General features: G+C 36.4%; 3 protein-coding genes across 4 annotated transcripts; 1 reads left to right on the plus strand and 2 right to left on the minus strand.

The window, feature by feature from the left end:
* Positions 1 to 11175: 11175 nt before the first annotated feature.
* Positions 11176 to 13045, minus strand: LOC9314966 (syntaxin-32). The gene is made up of 5 exons (XM_002880671.2): positions 12610 to 13045; positions 12278 to 12528; positions 12018 to 12190; positions 11644 to 11853; positions 11176 to 11544 (listed from the first exon to the last, which is right to left on the minus strand). Exons 1-5 carry the CDS (start codon positions 12833 to 12835, stop codon positions 11385 to 11387), a joined length of 1020 nt encoding a protein of 339 aa, XP_002880717.1. The 5' UTR covers positions 12836 to 13045; the 3' UTR covers positions 11176 to 11384.
* Positions 13046 to 16439: 3394 nt separating this feature from the next.
* On the minus strand, positions 16440 to 20364 carry LOC9316785 (serine/threonine-protein kinase Aurora-2). Of its 2 annotated transcripts, none has more exons than XM_021029880.1 (9): positions 20192 to 20364; positions 18020 to 18127; positions 17795 to 17941; positions 17594 to 17689; positions 17399 to 17494; positions 17210 to 17306; positions 17007 to 17124; positions 16844 to 16916; positions 16440 to 16755 (listed from the first exon to the last, which is right to left on the minus strand). In XM_021029880.1, the coding sequence occupies exons 1-9, from the start codon at positions 20261 to 20263 to the stop codon at positions 16654 to 16656; spliced, it is 909 nt and encodes a 302-aa protein (XP_020885539.1). In that variant the 5' UTR covers positions 20264 to 20364; the 3' UTR covers positions 16440 to 16653. The 2 variants fall into 2 exon arrangements, with proteins under 2 accessions (XP_020885539.1, XP_020885540.1); XM_021029881.1 differs by lacking the exon at positions 20192 to 20364 and adding an exon at positions 18669 to 18857.
* Positions 20345 to 21144, plus strand: LOC9316786 (oleosin 1). The gene has a single exon (XM_002878853.2). The coding sequence runs from the start codon at positions 20417 to 20419 to the stop codon at positions 20846 to 20848; it is 432 nt and encodes a 143-aa protein (XP_002878899.1). The 5' UTR covers positions 20345 to 20416; the 3' UTR covers positions 20849 to 21144.
* Positions 21145 to 21517: the final 373 nt, after the last annotated feature.

Raw genomic sequence — 21517 nt, forward strand, 5'->3', positions numbered from 1 at the left:
CTCATGCTATTCAACTCCGAAGTGGTCGAGAGCTGCGAGCTCGACCTAACCAAGCTCCTGTCACTGAGGACAGTGAGATTCAAGAAGGGGAGGATTCTATTCAGAATGAAACTCAAGTAGAAGACACCACTAAGCTTGACCAAGATGCTGTACCTAGGGATCAAGCTAAGAGTCCCCAAATCGAAAAACCAACTGTTGATAAGGGTAAGAAGAAAGCTTTCATTCCACCACCCTACAAGCCCAAAATACCATTCCCAGGAAGATTCAAGAGGGATATCATTGAGAAGTACAGAGCCATGTTTGCTAAACACATCAAGGAGATTGAATTGAGGATGCCTCTCATTGATGCTTTCATGCTGATTCCGGATTCTCACAAGTACTTGAAGGACATGATAATGGAGAGAATTCAGGAGGTACAAGGAATGGTAGTGTTGAGCCATGAATGCAGTGCTATCATACAGAAGAAGATCATACCAAAGAAGCTTGGGGATCCCGGCTCATTTACTCTACCATGTTCACTAGGCCCTTTGTTCTTCAACAAATGCCTATGTGATCTAGGTGCATCAGTCAGTTTGATGCCACTCTCAGTAGCAAGAAGACTCGGTTTCATCAAGTACAAGTCCTGCCAAATCCAACTAATCTTAGCCGACAGATCCGTGAGAGTCCCTCATGGTATGTTAGAGGATCTACCTGTCAGAATTGGAAAGGTAGAGATCCCTACAGACTTCGTTGTTTTAGAAATGGATGAAGAGCCAAAGGACCCTCTCATACTAGGGAGACCTTTCTTAGCTACTGCTGGAGCTCTCATTGATGTCAGAAGAGGTAAGATCGACTTAAACCTCGGTGAAGATTTCAAGATGACATTCGACATCACTAAGACGATGAAGAAACCCACCATTGACGGACAAGTGTTCTACATAGAAGAAATGGATCGTTTAGCTGACGAACTACTTGAAGAGCTTACTGAAGAAGACTACCTACAGAGTGCTCTTACCAAAGACGGGGAAGAGGGGTTCTTACACTTAGAGACATTGGGGTACAAGAAGCTGCTAGACTCCCATAAGGAAGAAGAATCATTAGAATGCTTTGAGAAGTTAGAGGTGCCAGTTGCAGAAGTCAGTACAGTGGAAGAAGACGTTTCAGAACAGACTCGACCTACCTACTCGACGACACGTCGAGTAGGCCTTCCCAGTCCAATTCTTGAAGAAGTCAAGGAAGCAGACTCGACCTGCAAGCTCGACGACACGTCGAGATGGCCTTCTCCTACCTCAGATGACTGGTCTGAGCTCAACGCACCTAAGGTAGACCTCAAACCACTTCCGCAAGGGATAAGGTACGCATTTCTAGGAACAAACTCTACTTACCCTGTGATCATTAATGCTGTATTGAATGATGATGAAGTGAATTTGCTGTTGTCTGAACTTAAAAAGTATAGAAGAGCAATTGGTTATTCATTGTCTGATATAAAGGGAATCTCACCTAGTTTGTGCATGCATAGGATCCATCTCGAAAATGAATCTCATTCTAGCATTGAACCTCAAAGGAGATTGAATCCTAATCTGAAAGAAGTAGTTAAAAAGGAGATACTTAAACTATTGGAAGCGGGTGTAATCTACCCTATTTCAGATAGCACTTGGGTATCTCCGGTTCATTGTGTGCCTAAGAAAGGAGGTATGACTGTTATAAAGAATGATAAAGATGAATTAATCCCTACAAGAACTATAACAGGACATAGAATGTGCATTGATTATCGAAAGCTAAATGCTGCATCTAGAAAAGATCATTTTCCTTTACCATTTATTGATCAAATGCTTGAAAGGTTAGCTAATCACCAGTACTACTGCTTTCTTGATGGATATAGTGGTTTCTTTCAAATACCAATTCACCCTAATGATCAAGAGAAAACCACTTTTACTTGCCCTTATGGAACCTTCGCTTATAGAAGAATGCCTTTCGGATTGTGTAATGCACCTGCTACTTTTCAGAGGTGTATGACTTCAATATTCTCGGATTTAATTGAGGAGACGGTGGAAGTCTTTATGGACGATTTCTCTGTCTATGGCTCCTCTTTCTCCTCTTGTTTGTTAAATCTATGCAGGGTTCTAACAAGGTGTGAGGAGACCAATCTAGTGCTGAACTGGGAGAAGTGTCACTTCATGGTCAGAGAGGGTATAGTATTGGGACACAAGATATCAGAGAAAGGGATTGAGGTTGATAAAGCCAAGATAGATGTCATGGTACAGTTGCAGCCTCCGAAAAACGTGAAGGATATCAGAAGTTTTCTGGGTCATGCTGGCTTTTACAGGAGATTCATCAAGGATTTCTCAAAGTTTGCTAGACCACTTACTCGACTTCTCTGTAAGGAGACCGAATTCATCTTTGATGAAGAGTGTATGAGAGCTTTCAACTTGATTAAAGAAGCTCTAGTGTCTGCTCCAATCGTCCAAGCACCAAACTGGGATCATCCTTTTGAAATCATGTGTGATGCTTCAGACTACGCGGTTGGGGCTGTGCTGGGTCAGAAGATAGATAAGAAGCTCCATGTTATCTATTATGCAAGCAGAACCTTGGATGATGCTCAAGTGAGATATGCTACAACAGAGAAAGAGTTGCTGGCTGTAGTCTTTGCATTTGAGAAGTTTAGAAGCTATTTGGTTGGATCCAAGGTTACTGTCTATACAGACCATGCAGCTTTGAGGCACATCTATGCTAAGAAGGACACCAAGCCTAGACTGCTGAGATGGATTTTGCTACTTCAAGAGTTTGATATGGAGATTGTTGATAAGAAGGGTATAGAGAACGGAGTAGCTGATCACTTGTCCAGAATGCGGATTGAAGATGAAATCCCCATAAACGATTCAATACCTGAAGAGCAGCTGTTAGCTTTCAAGTGCTATAAATTGGTGTACAACAAGAAGGAATTCGAAGAAGCTTGTGCTGTCAAGGAAGAAGAGTTTCCATGGTATGCTGACCTTGTGAATTATTTTATCTGTGGGGAAATCCCCAAATACCTTGATGCTTACCAGAAGAAGAAGTTCTTTAGAGACATCAACCACTACTACTGGGATGAACCTTATTTGTATAAGAAGGGTACTGATGGCCTATTTAGAAGGTGTATTGCTGAAGAGGAAGTTCAAGGAGTGCTAGAACACTGTCATGGTTCTGCTTATGGCGGTCACTTTGCTACCTTCAAGACTGTACAAAAGGTTCTCCAAGCCGGCCTTTGGTGGCCTTCCATGTTTAAAGATGCACATGGATTCATTGCTAAATGTGATCCCTGCCAGAGAATGGGGAACATAACTAGGAGGAACGAAATGCCACAGACCCCGATCCTGGAAGTTGAAGTCTTTGACGTTTGGGGAATTGATTTCATGGGACCATTCAATCCTGCTTCCTATGGTAATAAGTACATCCTTGTTGCTGTGGACTACGTCTCCAAATGGGTTGAGGCCATTGCATCTCCAACTAATGATCATAAGGTGGTCTTAAAGCTGTTCAAGAACATCATATTCCCCAGATTTGGTATCCCTAAGGCTGTGATCAGTGATGGAGGTTCTCATTTCATCAACAAGGCCTTTGAGAGTCTGTTAAAGAAGCACGGTGTGAAGCACAAGGTAGCTACTCCTTATCACCCTTAGACTAGCGGGCAAGTAGAAGTATCCAACCGTCAGATCAAGGCCATACTCGCCAGGGTTGTTGGTGTTTCAAAGAGAGACTGGTCTACCAAGTTAGATGATACACTTTGGGCATATAGGACTGCATACAAGACGCCAATAGGAAGGACGCCATTTCAGATGCTGTATGGGAAGTCATGTCATCTTCCAGTTGAGGTAGAGTACAAGGCAATCTGGGCTACTAAGTTGCTGAACTTGGATATCAAGGAAGCTCAGGAGAAGAGATCTGTTGACTTGCACGAACTTGAGGAAATAAGGCTTGAAGCTTATGAGAGTTCAAAGGTGTACAAAGAAAGAACAAAAGCTTTCCATGACAAGAAGATTTCACCGAAGGACTTTAAGGCTGGAGACCAAGTGTTACTGTTCAACTCCAGACTCAAGCTATTTCCCGGAAAGCTCAAATCAAGGTGGTCTGGTCCTTTCACTATCAAAGAAGTTCTACCATTTGGTGCGGTATCGCTATTTACTAAGGACGGGTCAGAGTTTAAGGTGAATGGTCAGCGGCTTAAGAAGTATCTCGCGGATAGCGTCATTCCTGAAGGATCTACGGTTCATCTTCAGGAACCTCAACTCGCCTAAAAGAGTAGTAAAGTCAAGCTTAGTGACTTTAAACAAGCTCACTTGGGAGGAAGTCCCATGTCTATCCTTGTAAAAATTAGTTATTTCCTTGTTATTTTTAATGTGTTTTTGTAGTGTCTGTGATTTTTAGGAATTAATCGAATTGGAGTCAGAGGAATAGAGAAGGAGCAGACTCGACGTGCCCTACTCGACGTCACGTCGAGCTAGCCCAATGGACCAACTCCAAGCAGAAAAATGAAGCCTACTCGACGTACCTGCTCGATGAGACGTCGAGTTAGCCCATGAAGCCCACCAGTACCAGGTCAATCACCTCCTTCTTCACCCATCCATGAGGTAACAACTCCAATTCACCATTGTATATACCGCATTTCATTTTGTTTCTCTGTTGGTTTGCACTGAGTACTCTCTTCCAAATGCTTGTTACACAGAGGACTGTGTAATTTAAGTTTGGGGGAGGGCTCAGGGAGTATTTGACATTGCGTTTTGTTTTCTTATTTCAAATTTTGCATCATTGCATCTAAGGCATAGAAAAACCATAAAAATTTGAAATTTTTCGAAAATGATTTCACAAAAACAGAGTGTTCATATAGCTTGCATTGTCATTTTAGGATTGTTTTAGTATGCTTTCACTTAGGGCTGTTGCATCATGCATTTGCATTGGAGATTATGATGATTATAACCTTGTAAATATGCTTATTCACTAAGTAGAACTCAGTGCCCTGGTTGTTAGTTCTCTAATGCATAATCGACTGAACTTGAAGTAAGACCGCACCATCTTTTGAATTCAACGCTTGATTTTCTTGTTCTTAGTCGAAACTCGCTTTGATCTGATGTCATTCCCTATCAATTTGAACTTGAAATTTTGACTTATAATTATCATGCTGTGCATTGTGCTATGAACTCATGGATACCTTAAAATACTTGGACTTTCTTTTACCTTTTGATCACTCTTGCTAGTCCAAGTAGCTGACTCCTATCTTTGGAGCAGTTATTCCCCACCCTTAGCCTTAACCTTCTTTCAAGCCATTTATCATTTGTGTGTGAATGTGAGGCCTTATTCCGATTGAGCTTGGTAGAAAGTGTTAGGTCTGTAACGACAAGGATAGTATCTCATGTAGTTCTGGTTCACGTTATCTGGACCAAATAGGACTAGGTGGGTGCTTAATTCTGGGTTTGGAGTGTGTTTAAAAGAAAGAAAAGGTTGTGTTCATCATTGAAAGAAAAGGAAAGGGAAAAGAGTCCTAAGGAGAAGTAGCTAAAGTAAGAGAAGTCTAGTAAAGGATTTGGGTGTGCTAAAGTAAAGTAAAAAGGGTTCTGTAAACAGCTTAAAGAGATTGGGCAAAAGCCTTGTGTTTATAAGAAGAAAGAAAAGGGAACCCTAGTTGTTAAAGAATCCTAATCCGCTAGACAGAGCAAAGTAAGAAAGCTTCTCCTAGGATAGAAAAGCAAAGAAAAGAAAGGAATGATGTGAGTAAAAGTCTGTAACTGTTTGGAGTGCAAAAGGGTAGAGTTAAGTTCATGTTCTGGGATTAGAAATAGGACCTCCATTTGAGTTGATATTGATTACATTCTGGGTAGATGGGGTCTTATCCTTGTATGCATAACTTGATACTCACCTTTAGCATTCTACTAAAGCTCAATCATTCTTGAGAGATCCCCTGTTGCGATTTAAACCAGATCTTTAAGGGACCATCTTTGTCTCTAAAACCTTTACCCTTTAGCCAAATGTGTTCATATCCATTGCATAGTATGATTCACGGTTCCTACTTAATAAATGTTAAAGGGAATGTGCAGATTTGAATGCTTGATTTGATTAAGGCAGAGGTTAGGTTGAGATGTGAAGGAGATGGCTAATGTTTTTAAGTAGGGATCAGTCAACCTTGCATTCTAGAATTAGCAACCTGGACATTGAATTCACTTACTCTATATGCATGTTTTGGTTCTGAGTCTCCACTTTCAAACCTCTTCTCCAGCTTGGTTCTATTTGTTTGCTTGAGGGCAAGCAAGAGCTAAGTTTGGGGGAGTTGATATCTCTGTATTTTACCTCTTTTTAGCACACATTTCTTATGCATTTAGCTTAGTTTCCTCTCTGTTTCACTGCATTAATAGTCCATTTTCATAAGATTTTCATCACTTAGTACGATTTGCATTGCATGGCAGCATGGCATAGCATGTTGCATATTGGATGAGTTTTAGGTACTTTGGAGCTTATTTGGGACTTAATGGAGCAAGGAGGAACTAACACGACCTTGGAGCTAGACTTGGGATCGAATTGGAGAGGAATGAAGTCGTTCAAGATCACCCAGGACCAGACTCGACGTCATGGCTCGACTTCACGTCGAGTAGGACGCCAGGAAGCCGCCTGGGAGCAGACTCGACCATATGGACTCGATGACACGTCGAGTAGGACGCCAGGAAGCCGACTGGGAGCAGACTCGACCACGCAGGCTCGACGTCACGTCGAGATGGACATCAAGGCGCCACCTTTGAGAATCACATGGTCTCGACGTGTCAGGCTCGACGACACGTCGAGTTGGCCTTCACCGACTCTCTATTCTGTCATGTAGCCAATTAGGGCAACCTAGTATTTCCTATAAATAGGGGTACATGCTATTGTCCAGGGGATATTCCTTTTACCCAGCAGATATTCCGCTGTTCTCTCATAAACCCTAGTTTTTGTAATCGTTTTTCCTGTTGATCCTTTGAGTTTTTGCATTTCTTTTCTTCATCAAAGTTGTAGATCTGTCTCTTATCTATAACATACTTGCTTTTCAATGATTTCTGGGTTTGAAACGTTTTCTGGGTTTTTATGCATGATGTTCTTCAGTGTTCTTGAGTAGTGGATTAGGGTTCTTGAGGATGGGTTAGATTAGGTGTGGAATCCTTAGTATATTTAGGTGGTTAAGTGTAGAATTGCTTGATTTCCCTTCTGGTTTAGTAGATCTTAATGCTATTTCCTCTCTGATCAATTGGAAGTTGATCTCAGACATTTCCACACCCAAAAGGTGTTTGATGAAATGTCTGAACCAACTATTCCAGAGATTTGCATACTCTAGCCCAAGAGATTGGATGTTTAGAATGCTTATTGACTTTATTAGATTGAATCATAATGCCTGCTAGGTTATATTTCTTCAATGAGAATTGAGTATGAAAGTGATTTAGCTTGAGAATCTCTGTCACGAGAGTGGATTGATTTGTATTCGAATCTATTGTCTAGGGATAGCTTGATTGAGTTTGTTAACCACCTAGGTAGACTAAGGAGACTGCCATAATCGATTACCCCATTCCTCAGGACCTTTTCTCTCTATTGATTGTTTAAATCTTGTTTCTGTTAGTCTTTGTGTTCTACTCGACCTGTTAGGCCTAGAGTGCTTCTCTGCATTGTTAGGTTGTTAGTTTCTTTTCCAAAGCTTTTGCATGATAGTTTCTGGTCTTTAGTTTACTTCTTGTTCTTGTTTACTTGCTGTTTAGTTCTCTTTTTATGCTTTTAAATTTGGTATTTGCATGTTAAATTGGTTGCTAGGATCAATAGAAACACACAAAACCCTTTCATAATTGGCTTGACTTATTTGCTTTCTGTTTCATATCTTGAATGCTTGCAGTCACACTGAGATTGGATTGATAACCTAATATACTACAATGGCATGTGTATTAGGGATTGCTACTTGTTAGATAGACAAAATTCTATTATCATCCATTGAGTTCATTCTGTCACATGATTATTGTGTGCTTTCTATTTTCTCGAGTTGAGTCAAAAGCATAAAGTTTGCATCGGCGAGTGCCATTTTAAGGAAATCGTCTTTGACGATTATATACATATTGACATGTCTGAGTCACCTTTTTGGCCTCTGTTTTGCCTTACTATAAGCTCATTGATGAGTGGTTTTTTCTTGCAGAATTCGAAATGGAAACCAGCAAGCTTAGACAAGGTAGATGAAACCAAAGTAGACGCTCTCTTTAAGGCATTAAGTCCTGAACTGGAAGAGCTAAACGTACAAATGAAGCGACTTACCAAACAACACAGTGTTACAATCAATTCAAATATTTACAAGTACTAGGGGAGAATCCGGGCTACGCCCGGATATATTTTTAATAGGCATGGGCGTTCGGTTTAGTCGGTTTAATCGGATCGGTTTATTCGGTTTTCCGGTTTTTTCGGTTATTTAAAATTCTGCCGAATTAAACCGAATAAATATTCGGTTCGGTTCGGTTCGGCACTCGTTTTTTTCGGTTCGGTTTTAGGGTCTAAAATCAATTCCGAAATTAAACCGAATTTATTTTTTCCTCGGTTCATTCGGTTAACCAAAATCTTTGACGGCGAAATCAGCCTCTTCCATTGGGAATATTTGACCTAAAAATCAAGAAGAAGAAGCCATATGTATATGCACAACAAACCAATCGAAACAGAAGGAATAAAAAAGCTATAAGAAGAAGAAATCAGAACTGATAGAGTCAGAGAAAGCCGCACGATCGAACGCAATCATCCCCATCATCTTCGATTTTCCCATCTTCTCGTCGTGACTCTGTGTCAATATATGATCCACCATGATTTGGTTTGACAGAATCTAGAGAATAGAGTTTTAGTGATTATTGGATAAGATCCAGAGAGAGAGAAATGAAGGATGGAGAACCATAAGCTGATAAAATGGAAAGGAATAATAGAAAAAGGGTTTTGAGTTTGTGGGCCATGCAACAATTAGTAAAGCTAGGCCCATATAATTGTCCAACATACATTTTTTATTTAAACAAATTCATATTAGCCTAAAGATAAAACACAACAACCCTAGCGTTTTAACCATCTTCTTCATTTAAAGTTTTCTCATGGCCGATAATTAACATCTCCATCATCCTTATTTCTTCTATCTCAGTTACAGACAAGATTTTCAGGGGTTATGGTGATGATTGGAGGAGAACCGAATAACCGTTCGGTTATTGGGTGCCGAACCGAACCGAATCAAAAACCGAATGTTATTTCAAATCTCGCCGATCGGTTCGTAACTCAAAACTAAACTGAAGCCGAAAACCGAAAATGTCGGTTTATTCGGTTCGGTTTGTCCGGTTTTTGCCGAATGCCCAGGACTAATATTTTATATTTGATATTTTAAAGTTTGTTAACTTAGTATTCTGTTTTTTTTTATATATATATTCATGTAATGTTGTATTTAACATATATATATATATATATATATATGTGAAGAAAACGTATATATTACTGATCTAATGATATTTATTTATAACTTTTTCATTGTAATTTATATTTAAAATTTTAATTCTTATTTTTATTATTAATAGGGGGCATATTGAATTATAGATTTGGGATGATTTGTGTTTTTAAAACTATCTACCCTTGTTGCACCAGTGATTTTCTGAAATGTATTAAAATCCTACCGTATTGAATTTATCATTTGTTAAAATCATTCCAAATATGGTTATTTGATTAATCATTTATAATAATGTTTTAAATCTCTCGTTATTGCAAAACTGGGATGTTGTAGTAAAATTATATATGATATGATTTGAGAGACAATTTAAAGTGAAAAACTGTGGGTAAATCATACCTTATATGAGGGACCCCCTTATATGATGATATTAGGAGGATTTTTAAAATTAAACATTTTTTATTTTTTCAGTTTACAAACACCTCTTTCTTGTTTATTCCATTTCACCACTAATCTATTTAGAACCCTAAAAAGAGAAAACTTGATCCTTGGATAAAATATTCTCCTTTCTCTTCCAATCGTTCTAGTCTCATAGCTCATTCTTTCTCTAATCATTCTCTTTGCAGAACTAAGGTTGCAATTTAGTATGTAACTACGGATCTTGTAGTTTGGCGGGGATCTTGATGTTCATACCTCTTCGCTGCTTTAGAAAGCTTAAGTTTGTCACTGAACTCTAAAACAATGACTGTGCAGCTGCTATAAGGAGGATAAGACAATATTAAACGCGATTGACTCGACGATTAAGTTCCCAACCTAAATAATCATATTAAGAACTTAAATTGTTTCCGAAACCAAATTATTAAAAAAATTCAGAATCTTAAGTCAGTAAAATATATATAATTTTTTGAATCTCTAAATCTCCAAAGAACCACCAATAGTCTAATAATCTTGAGACGTCGTTATGCTTGTCACAAACTGATATTTCAGTATATGGGAAACATTAGAGATGATGTCCAGGCTGCAGATCATCATATACACAAAAGACATCGTAATAGAATGGAGATTTAATTAGCTGAATACCTTAACTTTGCTGGATTTCTTATAGGTGGTGTGTACCATTGTAATTGATATGGCGGTTTGGGACAACTTGATATAGACATATAGTGGTGGTGCTTACCCAAAAGCTCTCTGTTTCTGACTACAATGGCTGCGAAATCAATGATGTGGTAGATCCTAAACTTCTGGTTTCTGGTTATCGATTGTGTGATTGCGAGACTCCTTCTTTACAGAATTGATTAATCTGAATAAGACTTCTTCTTTACGAAAATCTTCTTCAAGGTCATCGAAAGTTTTTATGGTAAGCGGTTTGGAATAGAAGGAAGTGGCTACAGATGACATGATTTGATTGGTGAGTCTCGTTACAAAGATGTTGGGATGATGGTTGCATTCGAACTCCTTGATTTTATAAGCTTTGGAAAGAAAGGCAATCAATGAGATTGTAGTGGGCAATTAAGAAGATGAAGTTGTCTTTCTTTTGCTGATGTGGATGGTCTGAAAAGCTTTAATGAGTTCCTTTTATTAGTAAGAGATTCTAGCCTAAACATTATGAGTACTATTATTTCCCCAAGGGATTTTTTTCCCTCCAAAGTATATATCAATATTTCATTACTCTTAATTTAATTAATTAGAAATGATACAAACAAAATAAACAAATAAATAGCAAATGGAATTAGAAACATTCCTAATGGTAGGCAAGGAGTGGAAGTGAAAAGAGAAGCAGAAAAACAAAAATTTGTTTGGAAAACTTAAAGCAATTTTACATGGAAAAGACATTATATATCTCTATTAATCTGAACAGAGCATAAGATCCCTTTTTCTCTTTTGGTCTTTACATGTCAATAAGATACGACAGAAAAAAAAGAACCATGTCTAGATGTTGAAACTCTTTAAAGTCAATTTTTAGTCTCAATGTTTACGCCACGAAGAAGAGGAAAATCATGAGAAATGCAATGAGTACGAAGAAAATCTTCATCATCAGCCATCGGTTTGACGAAATGCTGTTTAGATACCTGGCAAGCTGGCTCTGTGCGCCTTCCACATTCGCTAATGTATCTTCCATGTTTTGATCGATTCTGTGCAAACCAGCAGCATATTATATTATACTTCGTTTCCAAAAATGAATCTTAAAACATTAGAAACATTTTGGTGTTTTCCTCATGAGGAAGCCGAACCTGATAGCAATCTCCCCTTGCTGAGAAACCATGGTTGCTAGTTGAGCGAAGATATTGCTTAGCTCATGGATTGTTGATTCGACGTTGTGTAGAGCTTCAGCTCGGCTCTGCATATATGTGTCTTGCAATGGGACCATCTGTTGCTGCTGCTGCTGTTGTTGTTGTTGACTCTGCTGCAACAATGGTGAAGATTCGGCCTCTCCCTGCTTCCTGTAAATGCAGATATTATGCAACGTCTTGAGTTCTTGACAAGCCAAATCTAAAATCAGTAACGACTGACATGGTACAAATAAGATTCTAGTAAACCATAGCAAATTCTTAGCCAGATTTCAAGAGGTATGCTGTATTTGCAACTGTGGTTAATAGTACTATACCATGGGACTAACTGAGATGACGATGAAGAAGACGCATTCGCCCATGGAAGAGGAGCAGATTCACTAGCAGCAGCCTTAGCAGCCAAAGGGCGCTGGCGAACGAATGGGTTTGTTGATTCTTTTGACGCATTTGAAGAGAAGAGTTGCCTTCGATTTTCATGGACCTTCATGTTCTGCAACACCAGACAAATAAATCAAGCATCAATACCACTAGCAATAAGGTAATCGAAAAGAAATCGACACAGAAACAAAGAAAGAACCTCGGTTCTCATGGTAAGAACATCCTTAAACTCTTTGGTAGTGTCCATCAGCCGATACTTAAGATCGTCAACAACTGTTGCTGAGTGAGTAGTTTTGTCTCTAGAGTTGTTCCCTTCATCATTCTGAGAGCTACGAAACACTTGCAGGTCGAGCAGAGCAGTATTTAGAGCAGAGATCTCTTGCTTGATGACTACTGTCAGCTCTTGTATCTCCTGAGTCGGATCATCAAAAACTGATGTCCTCTTTGCAACTGATTCACAATGAAACATTCTCAAGTAAATCAAAGGCATTACAGGTTAAACAACGAAAGCAACTTAGATTCACAACTTACGTTTGGCAAGCTTCGAGAGCTTCTGCGACGTTTGACTAATAGCTAAACCAATTGATCTAGCTCTCTTGGTGAACTCAGATCGTTTATTCAGATCTTCTCTTCTCTCACTATACGGCACATTATTCGTCGCTGGAGAAATCGCAATCGATCTCCTCAAGCTCTCCACAATACTGAAAAATTCGCCCGTCCGATCTCGATACGAAGATTGGCCATGCCTTACCGACATTATTGTTCCTGGAGAAACTTCGGATCTGGGTTCTCTCAGAAGCAAAATCAACCAAAAACAAACGGAATTGGATTCGAATCTAATACAGAAAACACAGATTCAACTTCTCATCTGTTAGAGTTTCATGGAAGAAATCTCCAGCAAAACAATGAGGAACAAACCCAAAAACTCTTTAAAAAACAATTCAGTTTCTTTGGTTTTTTTTTTTTTCCCCAAAATCAGAAGCTTAATAATATTTTTTCATTTTTTGTCCATTGTGTTTCTTAAATGTTCAATTTTGGCCATATATATATTATTTGTTACAAATGGTACCTAAATTAAATTGCATTACAAATTCGAATGCTTTAAAATTTGAAACTTGGGACTGATCTTGTTTAGGTTATATGTAGAGATATCAATTAAGATTAAAACTCACGGGTAGCACAGTTAAACTCATCGGAAGGGTCCTAATCTAGTATATATACATATGTTAAAGAAAAATAGATTTTTCGGATTAGCTCGTGCGAACTAAAGAAGCTTTTAGGCTTAGCCTAACCGGTTCGAGTCGGTCCAAAAACCCTTACAAACATATTATGATATTTATTAAAACATTTGTAGTTTAGTTGGGAGATTTGTATAAGGATTTATTTTAAATAAAGTTGAAGACCCAAACCATAGTTTTCATATTTACTTAATATTTTAAAAATCTTTATCTATGATATTTTGTATAGTTTATATATGTCGACATCAAAAAATAAAAATTTTATTTGATATGTAGATCTTGATGAAAAGATAGATTTAGAAGCATTAAAACAATGGAAGATTAGAAGACATCAAAGTAGATTCAAATTTTGGCTTTACTACCTCGTTTGATTTGATTTCATGTTTTATTTGGTGTAAGTTTAAACAATTTATTTAGTTCGTTGTTTTCAAATTAAATTGAGTTTAATGAATATTGATTGTTATTTAAATTTTGATTGACTCATTTCATAGATTCATTTTTTCAAAACATGTTACAAATTTATAATTTGCTTTTTTTCTCGTTAGAAAAGCCTAAAAACCCCCAAAAAAATCCATGTAACTCTATTAGGGCCAGACCAGCCTCGAATATATGTGGATATTCGGCCAAGCCAGGCCGGATCAGCCTGATTGACATGCCTAGTTATATGTACATTCAAGTTTATAACTCGTTGAAAGTTGAAACTCAAAATATAAAATTAATAAAGAAAAAATGTCAAAAAAATTCTCGATTGACTTTCGAATTTCTTTTTTTCAACTTTGCATTCGATGAAATATATAGCCAATTTTTATTGACTTTTAAAATTTTAATCGCTAACTTTTGTTAACTTTGCCACATTAGTCATGTTATTAAGTAGCTATTTAACATCATCACTAGTTTAGATCAATCAACAAAAATTGATGATTAAAATGCAAAATCAATAATGATTGAGAATTTTTCAACAATCGGAAAGTTTTTGCTTTTTCAACCATTTTTACAAGTTGAGAATTTTTTTGGACATTTTCACAACTTTTTGTTGATTGCTCAACGATTAAAAAATAAACTTTTAAAAGAATGAATCAAGAGTGTTATTTTCTTGCTGTTGATTACGTTTATGTTCTTAAATTCGTTTCTAAGTGTTGCTATAATTTACGTAGCTATGTAAATAGGAGATAATAGCAAGTAGTCAATTAGAAACAAGTGTTGAAAAGTATAATTGTATTTACTAGGATCGGACCCGCGGTCCACCGCGGGAGAATATTGGTTTACATACGTTGCGTTTAATATTGTGTATGTTTTTTAGTAGAACGAATCGTGTAATATACTTATAAATATTCATAATAACGAATTGTAGAGAAAATGTAAAATTGTTTATAAATATACCCATCGTATTAATTATGATTTACAAAATAGAATTTTGTGTTTTAAAATTCTAAAATTAGACGATTCATGGGAATTAGAGCAGTCAAAATAGGTCAAAAACCGCGGGTCGAGCCCACATCATCTCACTATGGGGCAGATTTGGGAAAATATATTAAACCCGCAAATAAGCGGGCCACATGGATTAATTCGCAGTGGGTCATAGGTTTAATCGGTTTTCATCCGCGGGTTGGCGAATCAGCCCGCATATTAGTATTTATTGATAAAATTATAATTTATTCAACATGTGGTAATTTAAACAAACTGTTAATAGTATTTTGATTTATTTATTTATTTTAGTAATATTTTAAATTTTGGTTACTTTAAAATTATTTAAACAAAATCCATGGACAATCCCGCAAATCCGCATACATTCGCGGGACAGGTTTGTATTTCATATATGCTACTCGCGGGTCGTGCGGACCGACTAACTACAAGTCAAAATATTTTTTGTCTATCGTAAAACGGACTTAACGGGACGAATCAACTCGCTTTGACAATTCTAATGGGAATATTATTTAGTCATACAACAAAATGAAGTTTGGACATAGTAATAATAGAATATGTATCTTATTTTTTAGATGAGAGATTGAAAGATGAAGTATAATGATTAAAAATTAATTATTATTTTTCATGATTCACAAAATTTAATAAATACTTATCATCTTGTTGAATAATTCTAAAATCATATTCAAGAAATCTTTATAAATTGAAAATTAAACTTCTTTGGTAAGCTATAGGTATGAAAATATCATAATTTCGATTTAATCTAATTAAATTAAAATTAGTTACATGGATTTCATATCTATTTAATTTACACGACCAAAATAAAAATATCAATTTAATTTATAAAACAGATGGGTTATTTGTGATAAATTTTCTAAAAATCTTTAGAAGCAAGTAAAATATCTTTCAATTAATGATAATTGGCTAAAATGAGCAAAATTAATGACAAAAACGTTGATTGTTATGGAATTAGTCCCAAAAATATATGAACAAATTTATTATACGTAATTAATGTATAATATTGTTTGGAATATGCTTTTATTATTAGTTACCATAAGTACAATCAGATTTTATTTGATTTCCATAAATATTTGATTTTATTTCGATTTTTCATTATTAATTCTAATTTATATTCCAAAAAAATTTCAAAGATCCGATTTCAGAATTTCGGGTCAATTTTCTGATTTTAACCCGACCCATTTTCATTTGTACTTCTCTTTTAATAGTATAGAGATAAACACAGCGAAGATAACATGAAAAAAATACAATTACTAATCATCTATCGTTACGTTTTCTCAAAACATGATATATGTACATACAATTAGGACCCTTATGTTCAGAGCCGTGAATAATAGTTTTAAGAGCGTAACAAAAAATCGTAAACAAAAAAAATGTATAATGTTTTTTTATCAAACTTTTATTGACTTTGCATTATATAGTCACTAACTTTTATTAAGGTCTTAGAGCAGTCTTGATTAACAAGGACGTTCATTGCCACTCATTTATATTTCTGCTGTTTAATGATTCAGTTCATTCTATCAAATGATCATTAGGAGTTGCTCTGAGCAACGATGCAGAAAAGACAAAGGCAGTGGCTGATGTGATAGGTGTGAGCAACGACCAAGATGGTGTTGCTGATGACCAATGTGTCATAAGTTGTAAAATTAAGATTAGATTAGTACCACGACCAATGCACAAACATTGGTGTAAGTTTGAAACCATTCCAAACGATTTTTTTAAACGTGATGATTCGAAACTAATTGGTGTCAAAGTTATACGAATCTTGTTGCTATAAACTTTGTTGACAATTATAGTACAACACAGCTAGATTTATATATGGACTATGAATTGGTCAGATTTCTTTTAGTGGTGCCAAGAATGCAGTCTTTTCTTCTCTGCATAGAAGCATGAAGCTTCAACCTCTGTAGATGCCCGACGCATCTGCGTTTTGCACAATCCACGGGTGTTCAAGAAGCTTGTGCAAGGCCAAACGCTGTGTAGACTCCTTAACCAGCATCTATTTGATCAGAAAGTGTGAGATATCAGAATTCACTCTCAAATGCACTAAAGCTTAAGAGAGATTTACGAGTAATGCTAGTAGAAACCTGGCTAATCAAGTCCTTTGCATATGAAGACACAATAGGTTTTGGAGGGAACTTGAGATCCACTTGGACAATCCTGCAGCAACGTAGAACAAAAATTGTTCTTTAATGTTCATATAACCACCACATCATACTAATCCCATCGTAAGCTTAATGAACAGGTTACCTTTTGTATGTCTCTGAATGCTCCCTGGCCTCAAAAGGAGGGACACCATAAAGAAATTCGTAGCAGAGAATTCCTAGACTCCATATATCCACACTTGCATCATGTTCTACGCTTTCGACTGTAAATCCAAAAGTAGACGAAAAGTCAATTAGGTGGTTGCAGATGAGACTAGTTAAGAAACACACTGGAGACCTTTCACTTACCCATCTCAGGCGGAAGGTAATCCAAAGTGCCACACATAGTCCTTCTGCGGTTGAATGTGTGTACTGACCATCCAAAGTCTGCAATCTTGAGCTCACCCTAATAGAAAATATCCACGAATACAGAAATATATAAGCTAACTTCAATCACATGGCATTGATGGAGAAAGATAATCAGGTTGAATTTGTTACCTGAGCACCAATCAATAGATTTTCAGGCTTAATATCTCTGTGAATAACGTGCTTTCCATGGCAATAGATGAGGGCTCTTGCCAATGACGCAACATACTGCAAGATAAAAATAAGGGTATGAGTTGTACTTCAAGAAGTGAGAATAGAAAAGACTACACAGGTTCTGATTCAGAGGCAAGTATCACTAGGACTTACAGTTGCTGCTCGACGTTCGCTGAAGTACTTGCACTTCTGAAGCTCTTTATAAAGCTCACCTCTAGCTGCATACTCTAAAATCAAATAAACTCTTTTCTGCAAACAAAAATGATATCCCAAAAAACTGTGTTATCCACACAAGGACAAACATTGTATGTCAACAAGAAATGCTTAAAACACACACATAACACAACACAGCACCTGATCATAGAAGTAACCGTAGAGTCGCAGAATATTGGGATGCCGAAGATGAGATTGAATCTCTACTTCCCTTCGTAATTGGTGCTCAACTTGAGATTGTTGAAGCTGAGTCTTAAAAAGAACCTTAAGAGCCACAATGTGATTGCTCTGTTTGCATATATGTATACATGTCAGCTTGGTTAAATTGACATCACTTGTTTAACATAGTTGTAAAGACACACTAACCCGTTTCTCTCTTGCTAGATAAACATGGCCAAACTTCCCTCTACCAAGAGGCTTTCCAACGTCGAAATCGCTAGTAGTCCATCTCTTTTGTGCAGCCTCTGAAACCGCCTGATACAATATCTCAAAGATAGAAATCCAGTTACCTCTCAGAATCAAAACGACAAATAATCATAGAAAGCACTCTGTTTTCACAACCAAATTCTTTCGTTAATCATACACTTAACAAGTTTTCACTAGAAACGAAGAACTATCCTTTAAATCCAACTATTATCAGGAATCAAAAAATAAAATCAAAGATCCCAAAACCCTAATCCTCGGTTCTCACTGTAAACGACGCTAAATCCACATTCATATCATGAAATTTCTCGAAATCTTACCAGCAATTATTTCTCAAATCAAACAGAGAAGATCGAATTAGAACGCAACGTGATTCTTTCTGACTCAAAGAAAATCAAGCAACCTAATCGATAATCCCAGATCATCAATACCATTAAAACAGACCAACAGCAGAGAAAAACACAAACGAGAACGCGAGAGATAGAGATAATAATGATTTCAAAACCCTAAATCGATACAAAATTCGGCAAAAGAACCAAAAAAGGAATCATTAGATTTCGAATTCGTGAACCAAGAACAAGTAATTTCTTACATTTTGCTGCGTCTCTGTAGAAATCCCCATGGAAGAGATCGATGATGACCTAAGATAAGCGAGAGAAAGAGAGGACGAGAAGAGAAGAGAAGAGAGAGAGACGACGAGTGTAAAACAGATCCAAATTCAGAAATTTTTAAAAAGGGGAAAAAACGTTAACCAGCAAAGCAGCAACGGTCGAATCCAGATTCTGCCACGTGTCGATATATCTGCGTCCAAGTTTTTTTTTTTTTTTCAAAAAATTGTCTCCCGAGAAGATACACTACAGGCCCAGATATTAAAGCCCACGGTTTCGCAGGCTGGACTGGACATACGTGCTAAATAGTAAATTCAGATATTTCGAATTAAATTTAAAAAAAAAACAAATTCGTCAAAGAATTAAATAAAATTATTAATATTAGAAAACGAAACTAATTTCGATTGTTGAATTCATTTTATTTAATCAAGTTTAAGATTAAATAAATAATTTTCAATCAAATAAATTGTTAATATTAGAAAGAAAAAAAAAAGATAATTAATGTTAAGTCAAATAAAAATATTAATATTAGGAAAAGAAGTTAATTTCTTTAATCAAGTTTAAGATTTTTATTTTTTTATTCATAATCATGCTTCATATATTATATTTTCTTCTAATATATAAGTGTACTTATTCATATAATGCTAACTGTTTTACTAATTTGCTAATCCGAAAACAAATCCCATATCCATCCCGGACTGATTCGCAAAGTCAGATTTTTAGTGGGTTTCGAAATTTTAAATTCATATCCGGTTTATACCAAAATAGATAGGATTTAACCTACAAATTTTGTTTTGTTTTGAGTTAGAATGGACATAATCGAACTAGATTTTATGTTCAAACCATTCAGTTAAAAAGGTGTTATTCAATCATGGATTTTAATAGAATTGAAATCCAACACCAATCTACCGTTATTCAATTAATGATTCTAAATCAATCTTTAAAATTGAAATCCAACATCAATCTACTGTTATTCAATATATATTGCAATAATTTTAAAATCTATACAAATAGACTTTTAAAATTAAAATTAAATTTCAAATCTAAACCTTAAAAATTTTATTCTAACTCCAACGGTTTGGTTTAAAACCAAACCAAACGATGAACTGATATGTTTATTTGTTAAATAATCAAATAAACCAAACAATAAATACTCAAATAAACCAAACAATATTGTCACCCTAACCCACATTTGATAGTTAAAAAAAAAAAAACTTAATTCTTTTGTCATTAATGTGTGATTTTGTGTTTCATTAATTGTTTTAACCCAAACCAATATAGTATATATAAATTTGAATTCGTTAGAATTTTTATTAAAGCTAAAACTAACCGAGTCAAATCCAAACCAAACCCCAAAATCACACCTCTTGGTATGTTTTCTTTACTTCCAATAGAAACTATTTCAACTTCGCAAGGATAAATACAGTCACCACAAGCCCAGATAATAGCCCAATAAGCTTCAAGATGAGATTAATTCAGAACTAATTAATTGAACACGTGTCAGTACCTCGTCAAAGTAGCTCCATGCAGAACTGACACGCCCGCATGACACTCTTCTCCATTGCCTAACACGCCTCATCGTTCACCACGTGTCTTGTTTAGCCTCTCCTTCACATTCGTCTATTTTCATTCTTCATAAAAATAGTCAACTTCTCAAAGCTAAAAAATCAAAAGAAACACAAATCCATAATTTCTCCAGAAAAAAAAACACAAAGAGACAAAAAGAAAAGAAATGGCTGATCAACAACAACCAATAATGAAGAATCTCCACGAATCATCACCATCGACACGGCAGATAGTGAGATTCCTAACCGCAGCAACGATCGGCCTATCACTCCTGGTGCTCTCAGGACTAACACTAACCGGAACGGTGATTGGTTTGGTCGTAGCGACGCCGCTAATGGTTTTATTCAGCCCGGTGTTGGTGCCGGCGGTGATAACGATGGGGCTTTTGACGATGGGATTCCTATTCTCTGGTGGTTGTGGTGTGGCGGCAGCGACGGCGTTAACGTGGATTTATAAGTACGTTTCCGGAAAACACCCGATGGGAGCGGATAAAGTGGATTACGCCAGGATGAGGATAGCGGAGAAAGCCAAAGAGTTGGGACATTATGCGCAGTCGCAGCCACAACAAACACACCAAACCACAACAACTACTCATTAGAGTTTAATAATAATATGGATCTATATGTTATATTAAGTTTTTATCCTACGGATCTATATGTTATATTATCCTACGTATGTTTTTTTCTTGTTACTGTTCTTACCTTTTTGAAAATATATATATATATATATATATCTGAAATATTATTTTCTGTTTTCCATACAAACTTGTGTGTTTCTTAACTCTTAATATTATTTTCTGATCGGTATTTTCTGTTTTATGATTGTGAAATGGTACAAGGATGATAACTAATTAAATAAACGCCAAACTTGGCCACCGTCGGGCCTCTCAAATTATATGCTGGCTTTCTTGGTATATGTAAATGTAGTTTTGAGTGTGATCCATTTGATTTGAAATAAAATTGTTGTATTTGTGTTCAAAAAGGAAATTGCACGGTTTGTGATTTTTGTGTGTCAATACTAAGGCTTGAGCCAATTTCTCTAGCTACTCACTGGATAAAGTTTCAAAGGCTGCGGTAAATGGCTCGTCTCGTTTACGGTGTTCATTGTTTTCATGAACGTGGTGTTCTTAGTGTGATTGAAAAAAAGATCTTTGTTTAATCGTTCCTCAAAAATTCATTCGGCCATTGAAAAATGCGGTGAGTCGTATATGCATGTTTAATTTTAACAAATTTTGAATGTTTGCAAACTATTCTATGAATGTGTTGTT

Source organism: Arabidopsis lyrata (genome assembly GCF_000004255.2).
Source record: "Arabidopsis lyrata subsp. lyrata unplaced genomic scaffold ARALYscaffold_4, whole genome shotgun sequence".
NCBI lineage: Eukaryota > Viridiplantae > Streptophyta > Magnoliopsida > Brassicales > Brassicaceae > Arabidopsis > Arabidopsis lyrata.

Coding starts and splice junctions, on each gene's coding strand:
- LOC9314966 (XM_002880671.2), bottom strand. CDS start 12,835: ATGTCGGTAAGGCATGGCCAATCTTCGTATCGAGATCGGACGGGCGAA. Junction 12,191..12,277: donor TTCTTACCATGAGAACCGAG/GTTCTTTCTTTG, acceptor CTGGTGTTGCAG/AACATGAAGGTCCATGAAAA. Junction 11,545..11,643: donor CAAGGGGAGATTGCTATCAG/GTTCGGCTTCCT, acceptor TGGTTTGCACAG/AATCGATCAAAACATGGAAG.
- LOC9316786 (XM_002878853.2), top strand. CDS start 20,417: ATGGCTGATCAACAACAACCAATAATGAAGAATCTCCACGAATCATCA.
- LOC9316785 (XM_021029880.1), bottom strand. CDS start 20,263: ATGAGGCGTGTTAGGCAATGGAGAAGAGTGTCATGCGGGCGTGTCAGT. Junction 18,128..20,191: donor CATGGAGCTACTTTGACGAG/GTACTGACACGT, acceptor ATATTGTATCAG/GCGGTTTCAGAGGCTGCACA. Junction 17,125..17,209: donor TTACCTTCCGCCTGAGATGG/GTAAGTGAAAGG, acceptor TTGGATTTACAG/TCGAAAGCGTAGAACATGAT.